The sequence below is a fragment of the Eulemur rufifrons genome, chromosome 25, assembly GCF_041146395.1.
Source record: "Eulemur rufifrons isolate Redbay chromosome 25, OSU_ERuf_1, whole genome shotgun sequence".
Lineage (NCBI taxonomy): Eukaryota > Metazoa > Chordata > Mammalia > Primates > Lemuridae > Eulemur > Eulemur rufifrons.
In genome coordinates this window covers 10,066,275-10,092,016 of record NC_091007.1, presented here as the reverse complement: position 1 = coordinate 10,092,016, position 25,742 = coordinate 10,066,275, and the positions used below count along the sequence as shown (strand labels likewise).

Genomic DNA, 25,742 nt, shown 5'->3' with positions numbered 1-25,742 from the left:
CTAGAAAATGGCAAGTGATGATATTTCTAGACACTTGGTTATGTAGTCTTTGAGGAATTTCTCATTATCAGGTGACATAAGATAAAAGTGATCTCCTGGAAGGACATGAAGGTTGAAACTTCCATTGGTTATATGTTTCCAAGCTAAAAATAAACAAAATTATATTTAATAACAAATGACACCAACCACAATTAAAGATTTACTGCAAGATAGTATTTCTGTAAGAGCTCATACCCAGTGGTAGAGCTAATTCCAAGGTCTTATGTTCTACGTGTCCCGTATCTTTAATTTCTCTAAGGCCATCAGTCTACAGCAGTATTACCTGCATTTTCTCATTTTACACCAGACCAACATCTCTCCTTTTATGCTAAATAAAACTTAGACCATTGTCTATTCATTGCAGTAACCTGCTGGTTGACATTAGTCCAAAACTATCGAACACATATTTCAATTAAACACTCAAGGCTATAAAAATAATTTCACCTTCCATATCCTTTGCTATGTCTTTGGATCCAAGAAAGCATGTTAAGTCACAAACAAGAACAGCCTCAGATGGTACATCACAGCTGTAAACATAAAAGAACTGGTGAGTCATTTTGACACAAGCAACATTCCAGAATTTTCTATCACTGTTGTCAACTGCAGTGAAACTTGGGGTGGGCTCCCTTTCTTTCCCTTTGGCTAGTTCTAGCAATGTGAACATTCTTTTTCCCATGAGTGGCACTTCTGGGACTCCACGCAGACCTGCAATGTGGAGGCCATTTGCCAACATCATCTAACTTCTAGAACGTGGCAAGTGGCGGAAGGACAACAGTGGGGCACCCAGGCTGACTCGGGGTGAGTCGGCACTTCCGTCACTTCCCAGAAACAACGACCCCTCTGATAACTCCCAGCTCTCTGTGGTCTGTTGCCAGGCTTGGAACAAGAGTGGGTTCCAGCCAGGGGGTCCCCTCGGTTGGTTCCTCTGTCCCAACAGCAGCAAATGTGTTTATTGTGCGAGACACCAGGGACCCATGGATAGTCCCGGTCCCTGCCCTCCTGCAGCCGGAGACGGACCTTCATCCAAGAGCAGACAGCTAGCGAGAGAGGCAAGTGCATGAAAGATGGGAGTCCAGGGTGACCTGAGAGCACGTGGCAGGAGGGTGGGGGTGGGGACAGAGTCAAAGCGCCTTCCCAAGGGCAAAGGAAGAGGCTCTGCAGTCTACGAACAGGAAAGAACTGGACGAAGGGGCCAGAGCCTGCAGGGGAAGAGGGAAGAGAAAGAGCACAAAATGATGGCTATTTGTCCCAACAATATTTGTTGGGACAAATTAAGGTCGAAGGGGTAAGCAAGGCCAACTCTAGGCCACATAGACGATTCTGGTCCTCCTAAGAGAGGGTTGAAGGCAAGGAACATCACGATCGAACTTGACTGTCATCCCTCGGGGAGCACGTGGGCTGGGTGGCAGGGGACCGAGCCTGCGTGGCAGGGCCAGTCTGGCTGCTCATCCAGTGGTCCAGGCACGGCCTCTCCTCCTGCCCGGGATGGTGAAAACCTCCCGCCCTAACAATGAGGGGAAAACCCCAGAGAAACTACAGCATCGTAAGTTTTCTTGAAGGCATTGGAGGAGAGTGTTTGCAACAAGCTAGAAACCGAATTCCAAGGCAGGGCGGGCCCAGGGCGCAGCTGGGGCGAGGTGGGCGTGCGGACCCGCTCAGCAAAGCAGCGAGGAGGGGGCGTCTGCCGTCCTGCGTGGGGCGAAACTCAAATCAGCTGAAGTTTTAACAAAGTGTTGGAGAGCCGGTACCAGGTGTGTCACATGGGATTCACTCTGACTCGCCCGCTCTTCTCCACGGGCCTCAGCTGGGGGTTCACGAGAAAGACTAGGAGCAAGGCAGGAGGCCAGAGAGAGCCACCTCCGCCGGGCAGGGAGTCAGCTGTGGCCATGTGACAGGCACTAGATCCTGCCGCCCGTGCAGGCCCTGGCCGGAAGCCGCTGGAGCAGGGGGCGTCACACCTTGAGAGGTAAGGAGGGGTGAAGAGAGACGCAGGTGGAGCCACCCGTTTGGCTGCTGGGGGAAGGACAAAAGCAGAAACTCTCTACCCCTGGGGAAGGAGTAGGAAACAATCCGACACCAAAACCAGCACAGGTCTGCTACTTGTGGGAAGGGGCAGGACTCTTGCACCCAAGCCAACCACAGATACACGGCAAAATTTGTTTGCAACAGAGAGAAGAGACAGGTGCTGAGAAAGTCCCACCCACCTGGGAGCCTACCTAGCATTGAGGCTTAAGGCTGTCTAGGGCATCCAAGAACTCCCTGTGTTATCTCACAGGTCAACAACATACATGGAGTAACAAGCAACAGAAGGAGAGATGACAAGGAGAGATTTGCTCAGATTTAGGTGTAAAAAAATATTCACTTCAGTCTCTACTGTTTTATACATAGCTGGCTTTCAACTAAAAAACTGAGACACCCAAGAAAGCAACCCATTGTTAAGAGACAAAACAATCAAAAGAATTAGACACAGGTAAGACCCAGATGTCAGAGCTGAAAGATGGGGACTTTAAAATATCTGTGATTAATATGTCAAAGGATTTAGCAGAGAAAGTGGATGACATGCATGAATAGAGGGGGAATTTCATTAGAGAGGTGGAAACTACAAGAAAAAGTCAAATGGAATTTCTGGAAATAAACAGCAACAGAAAGGAAGAATTCCTTTAACAGGCTTATCAGTAGATTCGACACAGCTGAAGAAAGAATCAGTCACCTTGAAAACAGTCAGTAGAAATTATTCACACTGAAACGTGCAGAAAAAAAGTTTTTTGTTTTTTTTAAAGACAAAACAGAGCATCAAGGATACGTGGAAAAAGATCTATTAGGAAACAGCCTAACATATGGAATCAAGATCCCAGAAGGAGAAGAGACAACAGCACAATAGTCCAGACAAGAGATGGGAACAGCTTATGTGAGTTGGAGTAATCACAGCTTCTGATATTGCCCATCCGACACAGATTTCCATTTGGGCCACCAGGCTCTGAGCCTTGGTGGTAGGTGGTGGGGAAGGAGAAGACAGAGAGACACTCTATAGGTCTGATTTTATTTACATTGGAAAAAGCGGAGATGTAAGGCAGGGTGAACAGAGATCAGTTTGAGAAAGAAGAAGGAGCAGGAAAGATCAGAGGAGAAGAATCCAAAGACCAGGGTTTGGGGTGAATTTTTAGAATTGGGGGGAGGGAAGTTAACACTTGTGAGTAGCTACTGTAATTTGATTCACTGGGAAACAGGTGAGAATGTTAAGATTTCTTATATTCTATGAGTGGAATATCCCTGTCAGTGATTAATGTTTTATTTTTGGTGTTTTGAAGGGTTTCTTTGGAGTGAAAGAACTCAACAGTATTTTTTGTCATGTTTTGTTTTTAAAAATGGCTTGTGGTTTGTTATGTGTCAAACTCTCTACTAAGCACGACTTCATTTAATCCTCACCACAACACCTGAAAGTTACCATTATTAACCCTTCTTTGACAGATGAGACACCAACTGTTAAAGACACTTGCTCAGAATCTTGCAGTTAGCAAGACACAAACAGGAGGTTTCATTCTGGTAAGTGGACTCTATCTTTTTTTCCCTATTTTTAGCTTCCCAATGTTCTTTCTAATGGTAAGTGGACTCTAAAGATTATTTTTTCTTAATCATTGTACAAAGCATAATTATTAAAAACCAGCTTTTGCATGCATTATTGCACTGAGTATCCATAGTGATTTGGATTACTTTTTTAATTTTATATTTAATTGACAAATAATTGTATATATTTATAGGGTACAGTGAGACATTTTGATATATATATATATATATATATATATAAAAGAATGATTAAGTCAAGCTAATTAATATATCCATCACCTCACATACTTATTTTTTTTAATGCTGTGAACATTTAAAATCTTTCTTAGCAATTTTGAAACAGATATTACATTAACTGTAGTCACCATGCTGTGCAATATATCTCAAAAATTTTATTCCTCCTGTCTAACTGAAACTTTGTGGCTGGTTGTGGTGGGCTCATGCCTGTAATCCTAGCACTTTGGGAGGCTGAGGTGGGACGATAGCTTGAGGCCAGGAGTTTGAGACCTGTCTGGGCAACATTGCAAGACCCTGTCTCTATAAAAAATAGAAAAATTAGCCAGGCATGATGGTGCATGCTTGTAGTTTCAGCTACTTGGGAGGTTGAAGCAGGCAGATTGCTGGCACCTAGGAGTTTGAGGTTGCAGTGATGACTATGATGACACCATTGCACTCTAGCTTGAGTGACGGAGTGGCACCCTGTCTCAAAAAAAGAAAACTTTATACTTTTTGACCAACATCTCCCAGTTTCTCCCCCTCCAACACACCCCAGCCTCCGGTAGCCACCATTCTACTCTCTACTTCTATGAATTGAACTTTTTTAGATTCCACATGTAAGTGAGATCATGCAGTATTTGTCTATCTGTGCCTGACTTATTTCACTTAGCATGTTGTCCTCCAGGTTCATCCATGTTGTCACAAATGACAGGATTTCCTTCTTTTTTAAGGCTGAATATTATTCTAGTGTGTATATACAACACATTTTTCTTGATCCCTGATGGACACTTAGACTGATTCCATATCTTAGTTATTGTGCACAATGCTGCAATAAGCATGGTAGTGCAGATATCTTCCAACATACTGATTGCAATTCCTTTGGATATATACCCAGACGTGGGCTCACTGGGTCATATGGTAGTTCTATTTTTCATTTTTTGAGGAACTTCCCTACTGTTTTCCATAATGAGTGTAGTAATTTATATTCCCACCAACTGTGTACAAGGGTTCCCTTTTCTTCACATTCTCACCAACACTCATCTTTTGTCTTTTTTCAGGTCCCTTACCTATTTTTTTAATTGGTTGTTTTCTTACTATTGAGTTGTTTGAGTTCTTTATATATTTTGGATATTAACTTCTGATCACATGTATGGTTTGCATATATTTTCTCCCAATCCATAAGCTGTCTCTTCATTCGGTTGATTGTTTCCTTTGCTGTGCAGAAGCTATTTAGTTTGATTTAATCTCGTTTGTCTGTTTTTGCTTATGTTACCTGGGCTTTTGGGATTGTATCCAAAAAACCATTTCCCAGACCAGCATCATGGAACTTCACCCCTATGTTTTCTTCTAGTAGTTTTATAGGTTCATGTCTTACATTTAAGTCTTTAATCCATTTTGAGTTGATTTTTACATGTAGTGTGAGATAAGTGTCTGATTTTATTGTTCTGCATGTGGATATCCAGTTTTCCCAGTACCATTTATTAAAGAGACTTCCTTTCCCCATTGTGTGTGTTCTTGGCACCTTTGTTGAAAAATCAGTTGACCATAAATGTGTGGGTTTATTTCTGGGCTCTCTATTCTGTTCCATTGGTTGATGTGTCTGTTTTTATGCCAGAACCATGTTGTTTTGATTATTAATAGTCTTTTTAAATGTAAGGTTTCAAGTTTGGGTTTTTTTTCAAATGTCAGGCTATATTTCTTTGATCCCGACTCTGTGCAAAGCCAGAAACACAAGACAGCTTAGCCTATTGGAATCAAAGTGAGCTAAGATGGCTAGGATGGACAGAAATGGAGAGATATGCATAGACTTGGGATATCTAGGAAGTAAATTGTGGACTTTGTGATAGATTGGAGGTGGGCAGTGAATGGAGGGATGTGTGCAAGATGATTGGGATTATCTCAGATCTCAAGGTGCTGTGTCTGTTCCACATTTTGTGGCCATTTGTGTAAACTTGTAGGAGCAAGCACTGCTAGTGGTGACCCAATGCCCAGTTCCAGGCATTGTGGAGGAAGAAAAAGAAATACAGGCCCACGCAATTGCCTTCAAGAAACCAAGGGGACAAGCCCAAACAAAATAGAAGAAATGCATGACAATATATAACAGTGACTAAGGGCCCCACAATGGCTATGGGGAAGTTAGACCAGGAAGAGCCATTTGTAGGAGGTTATTAGGCAAGGATTTACAGGGTGTTAGGACTTCAGTCCTATCAGAAGAATCAAGCGTCCATACAGACATCCCATGAGACGAGGGAATGGAGCGATGCCTTAGAGCTAAATGAATTCTGGAACAAAATTCACAAAAAAGCAAACCTAGCAAAATTTCCCTCCCCACTGGTCTGCCTCCACACTTAACAAAAAGTAGCAGTCCATTTCTCCTGACCCCCTAAGAAGATGAGAATGGTTTGGAATTACTTCAGTCAACAAATACATATATTGTAATAAAACATGCATGTCTAATCACATATATATATGTGTGTGTATATATATATATATATATATATATACACATATATATATATTTTTTTTTTTTTAAGAAAAATACGTGCTAGTCATCTTTTACAGATACAGTTTCTGTGCTCAGGCTCCATTCTAAACCAGTACAAATATCACAGGTGGTCTCAAAGGAAATAAAACTAAGCACTTTTTTTTCTTTTAAATTTTGTTTTCAAGGTCAAAGCTTAGAAGGTAGAAACTAAACTCTTAAGATTTTTTCTTCCATATAAGCAGCCTCAGAGAACTGCCAATCTACATTTTTCTATAAATAATGATACCCAGAAAACCCCATCATCTTGGTTACTTACGTGTAAGAACTCATGATGTGCAGATCTGCCATCACAGTGGGAATATATTGTTGCAAAAGTTCCTTGTCTTCAGCAACATGCTTGGGGGTGCCTCCAAAATCAGCAAGCTGATGGCAAATTTGTTCTTCAGAAAATTCCTTGTCTTCGGGTAGGTGAAGCCGGGCCTTTGACTTAAAACATTAACAACACAGGCCTGATATTTCGTATAACACACTTGCGCATAAACTGAAAATTCTATCTAAGGGACACATCGTTACATCAAGGCTGGGAAATGGACTGCTCTCTCTATAGGTTTCAGCAGGGGAAATATTTTCTTTCTAAACGTAGGGAGAAGGAAGTTCATCAGTAATGCCATTGCAAACCTAGGCATCTTTCTCCAGATGAAGAGAGGACATCAAAGGGGTACGAGAAGTATAGCAGGAATAGCAGCACCAGGTTTAAAAAGCCACTGTCATTCTAAAAATGTGATATCACTGTCCTCTTTTGAAATTTCAGGGATTCTTTTCCTAGCTCTGATCCAGTGACTTTACTGAAAGTTGATTAAGTTCCTAGTTGACCCAGAAGGAAAGAGAAAGCGCTTATGGGGTCAGTATTAGCTCAGAGGTCCCAGGGACAAAGCAGGCGACCGTAAGGGAATAGCTGAAGCGCATTTCAGGCAAATGGAGAGAGAATGATATTGAAGGAGATTTGAGGAACTTTTCAATAGCACGTAGTATCCCTGCCATTGTCACCATACTGGACCAAAATCCACCAGCGAGGAAAATAATGGCTTCGTTTTTACCTTCCCCCTCCCCCTCGCCCTCCCTGTTTCCCTCCTCTCCACTGCCCTTCCTAAAATAAAGCTAAATTACTTACATAGGGAGGCGTTGCACTTGACACAAATAAATGCACTGGTTCTAGCTTATATTTCTCTTTTAGGTTTTGTGCAGTCAAAAAAGCAATATAGGATCCCATGCTAAATCCAAGAAAGAAAAATATGATCATCCATCAGAAGTCAATAGGAACAAGTATCATAAACACATCATAAGCACAATAGGAACAAGTATCATGTTATAGACAAAAGTGTAAGCTTGTTGATTGACAACTCTGATTTCTAAAAGGTATATTTTCAATGATTTATGTCAGCATAAAAAAAGTCTCAAAGACAGCCTAGAATAAAATTTAGTACTGATTTCCACAGTGTCTTGAAATTATTTTAAATTTCCTTTACTTCCTTAAAGATGTGTATCATTAAGCCTTAGATGGTATATATCAACAGTTCTCAAAGTAGAGTCTGGGGACCCTTGGGAATTTCTAATAGCCTGACAGGTGGCCCAAGAGGTCAAAGCTATTTTCAAGATAAATACTAAGATTTTATTTGCCTTTTTTTTACTCTCATTATATCAAGAGTGCACAGTGGAGTTTTCCAGAAGCCACATGACATGGGATATTGCAACAATTCACCTGCCTTCTATTATGCCAGACATTAAGCAGACTGGCAAAAGTATAAAATAATGCCACTCTTCTCACTACATATTTTTTTTTGGAAAATATAGTCTTTTCCATAAAAATGTATTATTTATGTCAACATATAATGAGTTGGTTAATGTTATTTTTAGATGAGGTGATAACTAAATATCTTTGAAAATTTTTAGTTTTACTTTCCAATATGGCAAATATTGAAATATTTGGTAGATATATCGTAAATACTGAAATATTGATATATCACATATAAACAAAAAATCTTTGAGGTTCTCAGTACATCTTAAAAGTATAAAGGGTCACTGGTATCACACAGTTGGCGAACTGCTGCAGACATTATATAGATATATATTGTAGACAGATTGCCAGAGGTTATTCACTTGCAAATTGTATTGATGTATTTTATGAAAGAAAGGGAAACGGAGTCCCATGTTCATTGCTGATGGAGTGTAAAGTGCAAGTAATTTGGAAACATGGATCAAGAACTTTAACAATGGGCATATCATTTAACATACATTCTGGGAATTTACCCTAAGAAACTGATAGGAGATTTATGCTAAATTTTCTATAAGAATGCTCCTTGAAGTGTTGTTTACAACAGAAAAAGATAGAACTAACTCATATCCACAAAAGGAAATTAATAAAACAAATCATGAAGCATTGAATACTCGCAGGCTGTGAAAGATGTTCACAGCAATGAGTGAAAAAGGCCAACTGAAGACATAAAATAGGCCCCCACCACGTGAAAGTGCTAAGGAACCACAGAAAAACTTTAAAGCATTGTTATCTGGGTGGTGGGATGATGGGTACTTTTTATCTTTCCATTTTTGTTCGCCTATATTTATAAATATTAATATAGTAGCCAAAATTCATTGAGTCCTTACTACGTACCAATTTATTTATGATCACTATTCATTTAATCCTCACAAGTCAGGACTCCTCTTACTCCAGCTTTATAAAGGAGGAAACTAATTCAAAAGCCTAAGGAATTTGCCGAAGAAGCAGCCAGAACCCCAGGGTCTCTGACCTAACATCCTAGTTATCCAATCTATAATAGCTTAAGAAACATACACTATTTGCATAGTTTTTAATTTTCAAAATAAATGGAATATGAGTGGCTTTTATGAATTACAAGTGTTGATTTTTTGCCTAAGAGGGAAAAAAAAAAAAGGTATACTTGCTATGCAAACTGGTGAACTGTAAAAGTTGTGATTGGTCATCGTGACCCAACATGCTGTTTAATCAATACAAAAGGGATGCATCCCAGAAGACACAAAGAATGACATTAACTGTAGACTTGGGATTGAAGAAACTCCCCCAGATGTCTTTGAAAACAGACTTTTCAAATACCTGTGCCCAAAAAATGCAAACGGTTTATCCTGGATGACTGGCAGTATGGCACAAACAATTTCATCAACTATCTGGTGGATGTCCTTGGCAAAAGGCTCTTCCAGTCGACTTTCTCTTCCAGCAAGCCTTACGGAGTGCACTGAAGATCAAAAAACACAAGTTAGTACACACAATGAACGAGATACCATGATGTTGTTAAAGAGCTAATATTTGCACAATGTGAACAATGTCAAAGAAACAGATAATAATGGTTAAGTCCAGGCCGGGCACGGTGGCTCACACCTGTAATCCTAGCACTCTGGGAGGCCGAGGCGGGAGGATCGTTTGAGCTCAGGAGTTCAAGACCAGCCTGAGCAAGAGTGAGACCCCATCTCTACTAAAAATAGAAAGAAATTAGCAGGACAACTAAAAATATATAGAAAATATTAACCGGGCATGGTGGCACATGCCTGTAGTCCCAGCTACTCTGGAGGCTGAGGCATGAGGATCACTTGAGGCTAGGAGTTTGAGGTTGCTGTGAGCTGGGCTGATGCCACGGCACTCACTCTGGCCTGGGCAACAAAGTGAGACTCTGTCTCAAAAATAAATAAATAAATAAATAATGGTTAAGTCCAGGTAAAAGTTTTAGAAGTTGCTGATAAAGAAAAGTAAGAGCATAAAATACCTTCTAACTACAAAATACCTAGAAATGCTAGATGAAACACACGTATAATTAGATTCATAGTTTAGCTCACAATAAAGTAGAGGGAATACCTAGAAATAAAAAAAGAAGTAACTGAAAATCCTAGTGGTGAGCATGTGCCAATGAAATGGTTACTCTGACAGCCAGTGCCTATATCAGGAAAGTAAAACATCAGGTTTCAAGGGTGACCTAGAGGGTCAGGAGACAAAGCATTGAAATGCCTTATATTTGAGAATTAGAACTGAATCCTTTACATAAAGCTAAGAAACTCTAAACTCTAAATCCTCTGTAAAAAGGTAGACTAGGAAAAAATATATATCCTCCTAATGGCAAAAGAGAAAACAAGAACTTTCTGGTTTTGCCTTGGCTCTGAATGGGGTGGGGGTGGGGAAGTCTGCCCTTAGATTTTTTTTTTTAATCAAAGCCTTGCATTTAGGGGGCGGGGACGGGGCATGGTAAAAAAAAGAAAAAATAAAAAAAGCCTTGCATTTATGCAAATTTGAAGTTTATTTATATTACCTTGGTAGTCTGAGGAAAATGAAGCCCAAAAAAAAATAATAACTCAAAGTGGTCCTGGGTTGGTAGCATCCCAGGATGCCTAAGAGAAGCAATGATAAGTCACCTAATGAATAAATACACAACATAGGCTCTCCACAATCAAGAATCAAGCTGACCCCAAATTACTTAACAGTTTGCTAGAGCAAAGTCTAATATGCTTTAAAGGAATACATATGTGTGTGTGTGTGTGTGTGTGTGTGTGTATTTCTTTATGTATATAAAGGAATGTAACAAAATCCGGCATCCAGTAACGTAAAACTCATAATGTCTAGCATTTGATCAAAATTAACATCCAAGGAAAATTCAGCAGACATGCCAAAAAGCTGAAAGATATGACCAATAACCAGAGTTGGTGAGAGAGTCAAACATGAGAAACAGGATAGAAAATAATAAATGATGGGGTTAGCAGACAAGAACCTTAAATAGCTATTATGCCCAATAATGTAAACAGAAACTTGAACAGAGAAAGTAAAAATTTTTAAAAGATCCAGATGGAACTTGTAGAGATGAGAGATACAATATCTGGACTTAGAAAAAAAAAAAAAAAAACACCAGATAGGATTAATAGCAGATTAGACATGAGGAAGAAAAGATCAGTGAACTTAAATATATAGGAAATAAACTATACAAAATTAAGCATAGAAGGAACATAACAAAATAAATGTACAGATGTTGAGTGTCCTGTGGTACAATATAAATCGGTCTAATATAAGTGTAACTGGAGTCCCAGAAGGAGAGTGGAGGGAAACAGAAAGATATTTGAAAAAATAATGGCTGAATATTTCCAAACTTGATGAAAATTATAAAGTCACAGATCCAAGAAACTCAAAGATACCCTTAGTACAATAAACAATGAAAACTACATCAAAGCATGCCAAAGAAATTGCTAAAAATATACGATAAAAAGACACACCCTTAAAAGGCAGCCACAGAAAGGAGACTTAGATGTGAAGGTAAGAATGAGAACAGGATTCTTGTCAGAAATTGAGCCAGCCAGAGGACAATACTGGGGAGTGGTGGTCGGGGGACAACTGTCAACCTAGAATTCTATACCCCATGACAATATCTTTCAGGAGTGGAAGTTAAAGACTTTTTTTTTTATGTATATATACACAAAACCTGAGAGAGTTCAATTCCAGCAGACTTGCACTGAAATAAATATTAAAGGAAATTCTTTGGGCAGAATAAAAATGTCAGATGGAAATTTGGATCTACTCAGACAAAGATAATCATGTAGGTAAATGTGAAATATTTTTTAAAACATTTAAAATTTTTTTATTTGTAATTATTATGGTACATAACAGTCATGCATTTATAGGGTACATGTGATGTTTTGATACAGGCATACAGTGTGAATCAAATCAGGGTAATTGGGGGATGCATTACCTCAGGCATTCATCATTTCTTTGTGGTAGGAACATTCCAATTACATTCTTATAGGATTTTGTTTGTTTGTTTGTTTTTGTTTTTTACTTAAACAGCAAACATTTATTTCAGACAGTCCTGGAGGCTAAGAAGTCCAAGATCAAGGCACTGGCAGATCTGGTATCCGATGCAAACCATTTCCTGGCTTGTTGCTGTATTCTCACATGGTCCCTCTTTTAGTTATTTTAAAGTATACCCTAACTGTTTGTTGATTATAGTCACTTTGTTGTGCTATCAAATATTGTTCATTCTGTCTAACTATCTGACTATATTTTTGTACCCATTAACCATCTCTACTTTATCTCCCTGCTTCCCCACCCCGCCATGTGCTAGCCTTCCCAGCCTCTGGTGACCTTCATTCTACTTTCTGTCTCCATGAGATCAATTGTTTTTAGTTAGCTCCCACATGCAAGTTGTTTTTTTATTATTTTAAAATCACTATAAAAGACAATCAACTGTTCTACACAAAACTAGACAAAACCATTCCAAAAAGAAAACCATGATCCAATATCACTCATGAGCCTAGACTCAGAAATCCTGAGCAAATTATTAGCAAATTAAATCCAGCAATATAGAGAAAGGATATATACATCATGACCAAGTTGGGTTTATCAAAGAGAGATTCAGAGAAAGTATTTGACAAAATTCACTGCTCACTCCTGGTTTTAAACTTTGGGCAAACAAGCAATAGAAGGGAACCTCTTATGCCTGACAAAAGGCATCTATAAACATCCTATAGCTAATATATATTTAATGATGAATGATTGCATGTTCTTCCTATAAGGTTGGAACATAGGCAAGGGTGTTCCCTCTCAATATTTCTATTCCATACTGTATTGGAGGTACACTAAGATAAGCAAAAGAAATGCAAGGCATCCAAATTAAAAAGGAAGAAATAAAAATCTCCTTATTTGCAGAAGATGAGATCATAGAAATCTTAAGCAATCCATATAAAAGCTAATAAAAACTAGTAAGTGTGGCCAGGCACAGTGACTCATGCCTGTAATCCCAGCACTCCAGGAGGTCAAAGAGGGAGGATGGCTTGAGGCCAGGAGTTCGAGGTTGCAGTGAACTATGATGACACCACTGCACTCCAGCCTGGGTGACAGAGCGAGACTTTGTCTCTAGGGAAAAAGAAAGAAAGAAATATGTGAAAGGATTTGATATCTTGCTTAGGTCAGTGTTTAAGAAGGCTAAAAGTGGAGACTGCAGGTACAATTGGAGTGGGTATGTGGAGACGTGAGTTATATTGATACTGTTTTATTCTTTAAGGGGAGTAGTGGACATGGTTAAGTTTGTAGTCTACAATTTTTAGATATCAACTCTTCAAAAACTCATTTAAAGGAGTGGACTTTCATTGTGAATATTTTAATATTTTTGATTAACAATCTGATATAAAAGTACTCTCAATAATTTCTAAAAATACACTTATACATGGATTTCAGGTCTCTCTTGTTCCAATGAATGGATTATTTTGTCTGAGACCCCGATCAGAGTACAGGCTACTAGAGTGCAGCAAGGAAGGGACAAGGAGGACTTGAAGAGAGAGGTAGAGTGCTGGAAAGAGAGCATTTCCAGGGACAGAGAAGCAACTTGAAAAGGGAAAATGTCCCCTGGAGTCCTGATGGTAGAAATAAAGACGGGGCTGAAGAAGAATCCTAAATAAACATGAAAATATCGGAAGGTTACAGAAAACATCAGATGACAGAACTTCCTCCCACACCAACAAGGTGCCATTTCTCTTTTTAAAAACTGCACTACACTATAGCAACAGAAGAGGGCACTCTTGAGCTAAAAAACTTAGGCAGCAACCAGCCAACTCCCCCCAGTGGAACCAGCTGTCATTGCTGATCAGGAGCATCCAACTCATCATGCACAGAAATGAGAGTAACGTGCAGAATACAGAATGTATAAATCAGACTTTTTCAGCTGATGAAAATGCTTGTTAAAAAAAACTCACATAGCAGAAGAGAACAACACAACATGGGAGAAACTCCAACATGGAAGAAATTAAATTGAACAAATGGCAGAAATGAAAGAACACTATGACTCAGAAATTTAAAATTCTGCCTACAAAGAGACAATTGCACAAAGAGCTGACAGAAGACCAGGAAGAAATTAAATAAAGAGAAAAAAATTCTTTCAAAAATGACTCAACAAAGTCGCTCATGACATAACCAATCCAAAGTGCTGTATTTAAGTGGATACAGAGGACAAGAATGAGGACAAGGAAAGCAAAGCTAAATAAAGAAATAGGGGAAAGATTAAAAAAGAAAGTCATAGTCTGGCATAGGAACAAATGGAAACCCTCAGGAAAGCTAAACAAAATAAAACACTGGAAAAGAACAAATATCTGAAACTCTAATTCATGCAAACTTCTCCAAAATAAAATAAGATCGGAACTACATATTGAAAGAACCCACTCTATGCTTGAGAAAAGTGACCCATAGTAGTTGAATTAAAATATTAGAATTTGAAGATTTGAAGAAAAATAAAAGCCCTTCAGACAAATTACCAAGTTATTTATGAAGGAAAGCAAATCAGGATGGTATTAGACTATTTGAGAACAAAATATGGAGCAAGACAACAGTAAAGCAAATTTTTTTAAGGAACTCAAGGAAATATTGCTTCAGTCATTTATCTCCACTATCGAAGTTCCCTAGAGATACAGGGATTTGGATATATGGTAATCGTGAGCCTGCTTAAGCCATCTACTAAAACTGGAATCACCAACTCAAAGCCAACTGCCGCCTGTTTTTGTAAATAAAGTTTTATTGGGACACAGCCAATGCTCATTTTGTATGTGCCTGCTTTTGTGAGACCACCGCAAAGCACCAAGGACTGTAAGGCCCACGAATCTGAAAATATTTTCTGTTGGACCCTTTGCAGAAAGAATTTGCCCATCTCTGTACTGGAAGATGAACTTCTTCCAAACAGAAGATGATTAGAAAAAGTTTGGCAAAAAGACTGGTGGTAAGATTTCAACACTTTTAATTGTGGGTCTAGGACTACACAAAACAATACGGATGATGTTATGTGCTCTGATAGAGTAGAAATAATATAACTTTTTTATTGAGAAGGAAGAAAAGGGAAATAGAATAAGTACACTGATTTTATACCAGATAATAGGTGTGCGTCTCTAAGGATATATTGTCGGAAAAAGACAAATCTGAAAGAAAAATTTTCAAAAGCGGTTCAAGATGGCTTTAGTTTGGACATACGGGTCAAAACCTAGACCTATGATCTAAACTCTCACCTGCAAGGCTGTGGGCTGTGACATATTTCACTGATGTGTACAAATTACAAACGTCCCTTATCAGATGAAACACAAAGGATAATCCCAACCACCCCTCTCCAGACCTTGAGATGCCTACAAATGGGTTATCTTTTGACCATGTCTACGCTGACCACATATTTGTTTGGTAGTCACTGGGCACCAGTCAGAACCGTGAGAATGTCACCTTTGTTCCACTGTCTCCTTTTCCCATTTTCTATGGGACCCAGTGTACAAAAGCTGAGCCTCATGCAGGCCATTGCCAGCACCTGTGCACGGAGTCTGCGTTTCTGGGTTATGGTTCTTAAACGTGGCTCAGAATAAAATTAACATTGATTTCTTTAGGTCTATAGTGCCTATTAGTTCCACCTCTGGTCAACAAGTCAATATAATTTTACACGACTTCCTAGCTTGCCACAGCGAGTACATGTGACTTTAGACAAGTCACAGTTTTATAATGGTAAAGACCCCCTCTCCCGTGTGTTTTATAATCTTACGTAACCTGCAAAACTTAAGCAAACAAAGGAGGCCAGGCATGGTGGCTCACGTAATCCTAGCACTCTGAGCGGCCAAGGCGGGCGGATTGTTTGAGCTCAGGAGTTCAAGACCAGCCTGAGCAAGAGCGAGCCTCTACTAAAAGTAGAAATTACATGGACAGCTAAAAATATATAGAGAAAAATTAGCCAGGCATGGTGGCGCATGCCTGTAGTCTTAGCTACTCGGGAGGCTGAGACAGGAGGATCGCTTGAGCCCAGGAGTTTGAGGTTGCTGTGAGCTAGGCTGATGCCACGGCACTCTAGCCCAGGTGACAGAGACTCTGTCTCAAAGTAAGAATAATAATAATAATAGTCTTAAAATCAGCCAGAGAAAAGTGGCAATTGCACGTAATGTTAATCACTATTGTTGACTTCTCATCACAAACAATTCAAGTCAGAGGAGAGTGGGATGTCATCTGTGATGAGGGACAATATGTCAACTAGACTTGTATATCCAGATGATATGTCTTTCAAAAGTGAAGGCAAAATAGAAACAATTTCAGTCTTTTGAGAGATTTGTTACCAGCAGACACACACTATAAAACTGTTTCCTTGGGCTGAAGGAAAAGGATTCCAAACAGAAGCTCAGACTACACAAAGGAAGAGAGTGCTGAAAATAATGGAAATGTGGATAAATATAAAGGCCATTTTTCTCATTTTAAAACATGTGAAATAACTATTCAAAGCAAAAATGGTGAAAATGTACTGCAAAGGTAAACTATGACAATAGCAAAAGGACAGGAGGGGAAAATAAAAGCACACTGCTAGAAGGTTCTTAATTTGAAGATAGACTGTGGTAAATCCCACAGCATCCGCTGAAACAAGAAAACAAAGGACTCTGGCTAATAAGGCCATAGTGGCAATACACAGAATAGTTTTTTAAAATACTCTATTCATTCAAGAAAAGCAGAAAACAGGGAAAATTGAACAAATCATAGGACAAGTTGAAAACAATTGCAAGATGATCAATTCACTTCAACCATATCAATAATTACATTAAAAACAAATGCAGTATTAGAATGTCCTCTCCTAAAACCATGGTCCCCAACCTTTTTGGCACCAGGGAGCAGTTTCATGGAAGACAATTTTTCCATGGATTGGGGGTTGTGGGTCGGGGCAGCGAAGCTCTGCGGCGTGGTCCCCAACAGGCTGCAGACTGGTACCGGTCCACGGCCCAGGGGTTGGGGACTGCAGTCCTAAAAGGTCCTTCCAGCTCCAATGACAAGAACAAAGTAAAGGCAACTTACTTTAGAAATATAAAAGCCACCTTACTGAAGTGCAATCTTGAATGTCTATTATTACCTACCAATAAGGCAAATCTTTACCAAGCTTCAAATTCCTATGAGTGCATGTCACCTGACCTTATAAATTGCTTAGATGGTAATAAAAATTAACTCACCTTCCAGTGACTCATGAATCTTTTGGCCCCATTTGGCAAAATACATGGAGCCACCTCCTGCCCAGGGAAAGAAAATGAGCTTAAAAATTGCATCAGGATTTCTGTATAAGCAGTTCAAAACTCTTTCATTCCTAGGGAGAAAAAATATATTTAACATTACATATATCAATTAAGTTCTCCATACTGAATTGGGTAAAATCGTTATTAATTATAAAGAGCATACGTTCAAATATAAAGTGATTGCCAATTTTTCCAACAGGAAAGGGCAAAAAAGGTTTTTACGGTCTGTGTTGACAATTTGAGTGTATAAACTTTTAGGAATGTCGGTGAAATAGTCAAATATCTATATATTACATTTAGTAAGTACATTTTATGTACACATTGAAAATGACGCAAATGTTAATTTAGAAATCGCCCTTTTCAAAATTCGGGGAATAGTTTTATCCAAACAATTCGATCTCAGTGTCTTCATTATCACAGAGCCACTTTTCATGTCATCTAAAGGTTTTCCAGAGCATATAATTTTCACGTCCTTCTAAGTGTTTGATAAACACTTAAATCTGTATATAGTGTCGTAGGAAATTTTATCCCAAGATCCAAGTGCCTGATCAGCTCGTAGGAGGAAAAGTTCTTTTTAAAAAAGTCATCCTAGATGTATTCTTTTGTGTTCTCCATGATTTAAACCCTTTCTGTAAAGTTTCCATGTGGATCAATAAATTCCTTATAAATATATATAATCTTCCCAAATGTGAGGTCATAAACCCTAGTATAATGATTAAGTCTGTTTCGCATCTTTTTTCTTGAAGTATCAGTTTTTTCAGTTCCTTATAAGCATCCAAAACTAACACCAACTGAGATCTTTTCAGGCGAACTTGTGTTCCCCACAGAAGACTTTGTTCTTCACAATAAAATAATTGAGAGAACACTAATAAAATGAGAGACTTTATACGAACTTAGGCACAAATGAAAATTTTGGAGGGGAGAGATAATTTTTGAAGAAAAACTCCTTTATTTAGGCATTCATTTTAATAACTGCTAGTTTAAAAGACAAAAGCAAAAAGGACTCAATTTTCATTGTTTTCCTTTGAAAAATTGTACTTTGAAAAAAAAAATTGTGTATTTGGAGCTGTGTTCCCACTAACCAACCCCATCTTCAACAAACTCATTGATGATGGGTCATCCCTAAATGAGTATTTCATAGATCTCCACCATCTTCTTGAAAAATGCTAGATGAGTCACTTTCTCAAGGAATGCAAAAACTCTCAGTCGAGACCAGTGTGATAAACTACAGGACAAACAGGTGACTATCTGCACCTCATTTTTTTCAGGGTCTTAAAAAGTCTAGAGCTATTACCTGAATTTAAAGTCAAGAAGCCCTACTTCAATCTATTTAAATTACCTGTGTTCTAATGAACAAAATAATGTATTAAGACAACAGTAAGGATGGGTTTTGCCATGCCTAGAGCCTATGTAATTTGCAGGACCAAGAGTACAGAATTATGAATACAAAACTCGGTGCAGAGCCTTTGATCATATGTTCCAAGGTAATCATTTTCCTTCGGGTTGATGGTGAGGGTAGGAGCTGCCTGTCTTTCACTGTTTTATATGAGCATCAGTCTCGGGGTAGGGGGACCTTGGAACCCATTCCAATGGGACGCCTGGACATGGCCAGGATTTCATGACGGGGCAGAGGAAGGGGAGGCGGGGAGTGCCTGTGGCTGCCAAGCCTGGACAGCTGGTAGAACTGCCGCCACCCTCAGGCCCTTGACTTTCTCCACCACCTGGCCAACCTCCTCTCTTCATCCTACAGAAAGAATCAAAGATCAGTAAAACCTGGACTTGCCTTCCCGTTACCTCTTCCCTCTTCATTTTTGAGTTAAATAATAGAATTCTAAAACTTGAGCACTGAGAGTGACCAGAGAAATCATTTGGGCCACTATTGCAGCCTCGTGACTAAAAGCCGTGGAAAGAAGGAGGTCCGGTTACACCCCTTACTTACGTGACGTTAGGCAAATTACGGTAGGCAAGGGCTTTAAATTCTCAGTGTCCTTATCTGTAAAATGAGGACAGTAATAGTCTTCCCTAAAGGTAGTTGTGATGATTAGAAGTATCAGAAAGTCTCAGCATAGTTTTAGGCACACACTAAGGAAAAGGAAGTGTTGTCTATTATTGCTTATATGACAGTTGACGAAACTGAGACTCAGAGATATAAAGTCACTCAGCTGGTTAGTGACAAATTAGGAATCAGAAGACAAATCTCGTTAGTCTTAAAAGCTACTTCGCTCCTTAACCCCTTTCCCATACTCTGAGCATAAACATAGAGGTAGGCCACTAAGTAACAGGTGGAGAACTTATCTGGGCTGTTTTGCATTCAGAGAGTCAGGACTTTGGTATGTAAGCAGAACTTTGCCTGCACCTCTCCTAATCCACGCAAGTGCTTCAGCCAAGACAGACATTTACAACTTCACTTTAAAAACATGACCAAGGCCGGGTGCCGTGGCTCACGCCTGTAATCCTAGCACTCTGGGAGGCCGAGGTGGGCGGATCGTTTGAGCTCAGGAGTTCGAGACCAGCCTGAGCAAGAGCGAGACCCCATCTCTACTAAAAATAGAAAGAAATTATATGGACAGCTAAAAAATATATATAGAAAAAATGAGCCGGGCATGGTGGCGCATGCCTGTAGTCCCAGCTACTCAGGAGGCTGAGGCAGGAGGATTGCTTGAGCCCAGGAGTTTGAGGTTGCTGTGAGCTAGGCTGACGCCATGGCACTCTAGCCCCGGCAACAGAGTGAGACTCTGTCTCAAAAAAAAAAATAAATAAATAAATAAATAAAAATAAAAGCATCACCAAGCGAATACCATTTTACATAGGAAGTACATGGTACCATTTACAACACAGTAGTCCCCCCTTATCCATGGGGGCTACATTCCAAGACCCCCAGCGGATGCCTGAAACTGCAGATTGCACTGAACCCTACATAGACTATGTTTTTCCTTTACATACATTACCTGTGATAGAGTTTAATTTACAAATTAGGCACAGTAAGAGAATCACAGCAACAATAATAAAATAGACCAATTATAACAACAGACTGTAATAAAAGTTATGAGAATGTGGTCTCTCTCTCTCTCTCTCAAAGTATCTTATTGTACCGTACTCACCTATTTTCAAACTGCAAATAAGGGGAGATTGCTGTACCTTACATTAGTGCCAGTAACCAGCAAATTAGGCTCTGGAGAGAAGCTTCTTTCAGTCTAAAATGACAATCTTATGAAGGCAGGTAGAGCATTTGGCGTGGGGGAAGAGCCAGGTTGCACAAGGAGTAGCTTACCTGGTTTTTCCAGCTTGGTCTCTTCCCTCCATGCTGTGAGGAAATGATATGAAATCGATCCTCTCAGAAATCTGTTAAAGGCTCAACGGCACTCAATACTTCTTTGATAAAACCTCCAATCAGCCTTGTGCACACAGAGAAGTGACTAGCTTTGTTTTTAGAAGTGGTGACTCTATTGACTGCTCCCACCTCTATTTAAAAAAAAAAAAAAGAAGAAGTAAAGAGGAAAAGGCAGGAGAACAGGAAAAGACATAGTAGAAGAAGATAACAAAGAAAACTGGGTTAGGAGAAACATAGCAGATGTTATGCTAGGAGTCACCGCCCTCAGTTCATTCATATTCAGCTACCAGTAAGTTCTTCCATTAACAGGACTTTTAGCTAATATACAGAAAGAAAAAGATACAACATTTCTAAACTCTAGCAACTCAACAAACCTGCCGGTAAATAAACAGAAAACACTCAATACTTCTTTGACAACTGGGGTGAGGGATATTTGTTTTGAAAATAGAAATGTCTTCCCTTTCTAGATATTTATAAAATTGTGCTCTTTTAAATCTTAAGAAAGAATTAGGCACCCTCAGAAAAGCTTCACAACTGTGCCAAACTTCCAATTTTGTGAGCTTCAAATATTCAGAAAAGAGAAGAAAAATACCCAAAGCCATATCATTCATAAAGATTATCTTCTTACTTACTAAGAGCTCCTTTAAGGCCAAGGATTAATCCTTAATCTTTAAGTTCGCCGTTGACTTCACAGTCTCAATTGTGACTCTCACAACTGTTCCTGGGAGCCCAGCCTGATCCTGCAGCCTGCTGATCTTACAGTGGACTACAGGGACAGACAGCCTTGCTTAAATAGAGGAAGAAAGTTCACGGAAGATGGGAAGTCCACATGTTTGTCTCTCAGAGGCTGTTGTACAAATACTGGCCTGGGGCCATCATAAATTTGCAGAGGAATCAACTGGATGACTCACTAGGTTTCTCTGACTTTGTGTCAAAGTAGTTCCTTCTTGTGTAAATAATATAAAATGCAAAAATAGATAGCCATTTCGACCAAGAAAAACAGGTGTTACCAAAAAAATGTGTGGGATACACATTTTGGGGGTTGATGACTTGAAAGTTGTTACTGAGCACTACAAAGTTTTAATAAGATTAGTTTAAATTAAAATAACAGGCAAAAATAATGTATACGTCAGGAGCAGGTAAAGAAAGATCCTTATATTGTCTGTGAGGTTTTGTTGAGTTTAGACTTTGATAAATGTGCATGTTTTCATCTCTAAGGCAAACTGTAAAAAGAATAGACACGCACCATAAGTCATCCATACTGGGAGAGACAAATGTTTCGTTGATCAAAACGAAAAGTGAGAAAAGGAAAGAGAAAGAAACGTAGGAAAGATGAAACAAATAAAAAGCACAATACAGGATGGCAGGTTTAAACCCCAAATATCCGTGATTATATTATATATAAATGGACTAAATTCTCCAGTTACAAAGCAAAATTGTCAAGATTGAATTTTAAATATCCAACTATAGGCTGTATATAGGAGACATAGCTAAGACAATATTACTGTTGTGATTTTAAATAATGTTAAGTATAAAATGCTCATTTACCAGGCTTTGGGGTGTAGCCCTGAGAAACACTCTCTGAGAAATGGGTGACCTGAGAACAAGGCGGAAAGAACAACGTGGGCAGCAGGCCAGAGGAGAGACAAAGCACCGATTGTTAGGAAACTAACAAGAGTTAAATATGACTGGCAGGCAGGACGTGGGTGAGCAAGTGGTGAAAAGAAGAATGAGAGAGCAATTGGGAGACAATGATTTTAAGGTGCTTAGGCTTGACCTTAAGATTGAGGAGAATCCATGGAAAGGTGAAATGGCGTGAAGTTCCTTTCAGAATGATGACTCTGCCAACCAGGTGGAGACAAGAGGTTGTCGTAATGACCTAGGAGATTAAGTGTGCTACCTGGCCTTAGAATATTAGCAAACACGTAACACTTACTGAGGGCCAGGCACCCTCCTAAGGCTTCAATACAGAGTCAGTCTTGTAATTTTCATAATTTGGTAGGCACTGTTCACAAAAATAATTAAGGTATTATTATGTCCCTTGTTTTAAAGATACAATCTAAGGCACAGAGAGGTAAGTAACTACCTAAAAGACACACAGGTGGGGAACGGACCCAGAGGGCAAACCCAGCAGTCTGCTTCCAGAAGCTGTGCTCTTAGCTCCTGACGCCGCCCACCTCTGTGCCCAGGTGGAGGTGCTGAGGATGAGATGAAGGTCTGGATTCCGCAGCTACTTTAGACCACAGAGTCAGGGAGATTTGGTGATTTGTTAGATATGGGGGTGTGGGAGACGGAGAGGAAGCAAGTATGACGCCCAGTTTTCTGGGTTTGGGCCACTGGATGCATAGTCAGTAACGTCGTCACTGAAATAGGGAACACAGGAGAGGGGACAGGCTTGAGGCGAAGGTGCTGGTTGAGTTTCGGATGTAAGTTTGAGGTACCTGGGAGGTCTCCATGGGGAGATTTCCTGGAAGTATTTGGCCTTAGGGATCTGGGCCTCAGGAGAGTGTTTGAGAATAGGTATGGGGGTTATCTGAATAGAAGGGAGGTTGAAGCCAAGGGACAGAATGAGATGGCTTGGATTGAGTACAGAGGGCAGTTGGTCTTTCTAGAACAATTCCACGTGTGTATTTGTTGTATTTGTGCCCGGTACCCCTTCAGGGGTTGGGGGAAGAAAACCAGACAGGTGAGCTCCTCAGAAAGCGCCCAGATCCGGAAGGACACCTGTGAGTCAGCAGTGTTGAATGTTACTGAGTCAAAGAAAACAAGTGCTCTCCGTGTCCCTTGGGGCTAGTGATAAGGAAGTCTCTCTAACCTGGGAAAGAGAAGTTTCGGGTACTTCTCGTGCCTGTGGGCAAAGCTCTGGTAGCCTGGGGAGAGATTCTGGAGTTGGCTACAGAAACTGGATTGAGGCATCACCCCCATCTTATGTAGGAACAGTTGAAAGGGTGCGGCATCACCCCCCATCTTATGTAGGAACATTTGAAAGGGCCAAGAGTGGGTTTGGGCAGAGCACCAACACTGTTCCCTACCTCTCAAAGAGAAGCTTTGGGAGCTGAACGAGAGCAGAGCAGATACCAGGCAGCCAGGTAAACTGATCTCATAAGTAATCTGACAGTGAGAGGGAGTGCTTAGGAGAAAGACAGGATTGAGGAATGTTAAAAAGAGAGAAATGGTTACTCTCTCTTGGCTGAGGCCAAGAGTAATGAATTGATAGAGTAAAGTCCCGGAGCAGAAAGCAAGGATTGTTGTAATCCTCGTCACTGATTTTCTTCTCTGCTAGGTGGTAAGCTCTTTGAGCGAGGAGGTCTTGGTGGTCTGCTTCACTGTTCATCGCTTTTTGGATGAAAGAACAATGCATGAATGAGTGAGAGTAGGAGACAGGTGTAGTGGTTATCACCAAGCATGGTGAGACTTATTCATCCAGGACAGGAGGGAAGGGACAAAAGGAAGGGGTGATGCCCTGGAGGTGTTTTGAGCCTGAAACAGGGGAAGGGAGGGTTTAAATGGATGGCCTCTTTTCTCAGGGAAGTCATAGAGAACGTTGGGCAATTAGGAGATGACAGATGATTACAATAACATTGAAATGGTCAGTAGTGGGAGAGATTGAAAGGGCTGAGTCTACAAGTTACAAAAAAATAGGGCAGAAAGCCTGGCATCCTTCACCACTGATGCCAGCCAGCACTCCTGATCTTCTATAGCAGTGAGTATCGGCTCAGAAACAAAGGACCTGGACGGAGGGGTTGGCTCAGACATGCAGATGGGCAGGTTGGAAGGACATAAACCAAGGGAAAGAGGACTGAGGGTGCCTTTGAAGAGGAAGGGGACCGCAAGATTATGACTGGAGAATGCTGAATAGACAGCAAGAGAGGGCTCCTCTTCTGGGGAAAAGAGCCTTGGGACAGGGAGTTGAGATGGGAGCCAAGAGCAAGTTCCATAGGAGGGAAGGAAGGGGGCACGGGGAAAATGTTAGACGGCTGCAGTAGAAAGGTAAAATTTCATAGTCTGACACCTAGGCGGTGAGACCACCCTGAAGGACAACCAAACCCTCGTGGGGGCTGTGAGTTTCCAGGGTAACACACAGTGAGCCAGAGACGACAGCATGTGCACCACGGCATGGACCCCTTTTGTTCCTCAGGAGCTAAGGATCAATTTTGCTAAACAAATCATTGTAAGTGGTGCGCCCCCCCCCCTTTTTTTTAGACAGGGTCTCACTCTGCTGCCCAGGCTGGAGTACAGTGGCGTGATCATAGCTCATTACAGCCTCCAACTCCTAGGCTCAAGCGATCCTCCTGCCTCAGGCTTCTGAGTAGCTGGGACTACCAGCATAAACCACCATATTTGGCTAACTTTTTTGATTTTTCATAGAGATGGGGTCTTGCTATGTTGCCCGGCTGGTCTCGAACTCCCAGCCTCAAGCAATCCTCCTGCCTCAGCCTCTTAAAGGATTTATGGGCTGAGCCACTATGCCTCGCCTGATGCCCATCTTTTTAAGACTTGATACAGTCTGAGCTTTGAGGCCATGGTGACCGTTGAGGTGACCTCTCACTTTGAGGCAGTGTCTTCCAGACTGACCACCATGCAGCATAACTGTTGGCCGGCTCCTGAAACATTGCCATTTCTCCTGAGGCCCCCTAGAAAAAATACACGCCAGCTTCTTGGCATTAGGTGCCCACGTGCTGTGCAGCGAGTAAAGACACGATCACAGGAGGAGGAAGCTACTTCATTTTCTCAAAAGTCACTTACCAATGCAATCGCCTAGGGAGACTTTCGTTTTTTGAACTCCAACTTTTCTACGAGCTACAATTCCTTAATTAAGATGTGGAACATTTTCACAAGAGTTCAGGGCAATGCTCACCCCACATCACTGGCTCCTGCTCTCAGAACCTGTATTTCATCAATGTCCCCACATACACTCCCGGTGAATTTTGACAAATCCCCCATCATTCTCCTGAAATCTTCTCTCCGACACCACTGAAGTTGCCCAAGACTTCCAAGCACCTGTTGTGTGCCCAGAAGCCTGGGGCAAAGCCTTCCCTCACTCAT

The 25,742-nt window shown here is 40.5% G+C and overlaps 1 protein-coding gene across 1 annotated transcript; it reads right to left on the bottom strand.

Annotated features, from left to right (window-relative positions):
* OLAH (oleoyl-ACP hydrolase) lies at positions 1 to 25,742 on the bottom strand. The gene is made up of 7 exons (XM_069458845.1): positions 25,555 to 25,742; positions 17,306 to 17,436; positions 9,432 to 9,570; positions 7,476 to 7,575; positions 6,621 to 6,790; positions 484 to 566; positions 1 to 143 (listed from the first exon to the last, which is right to left on the bottom strand). Exons 1-7 carry the CDS (start codon positions 25,740 to 25,742, stop codon positions 1 to 3), a joined length of 954 nt encoding a protein of 317 aa, XP_069314946.1.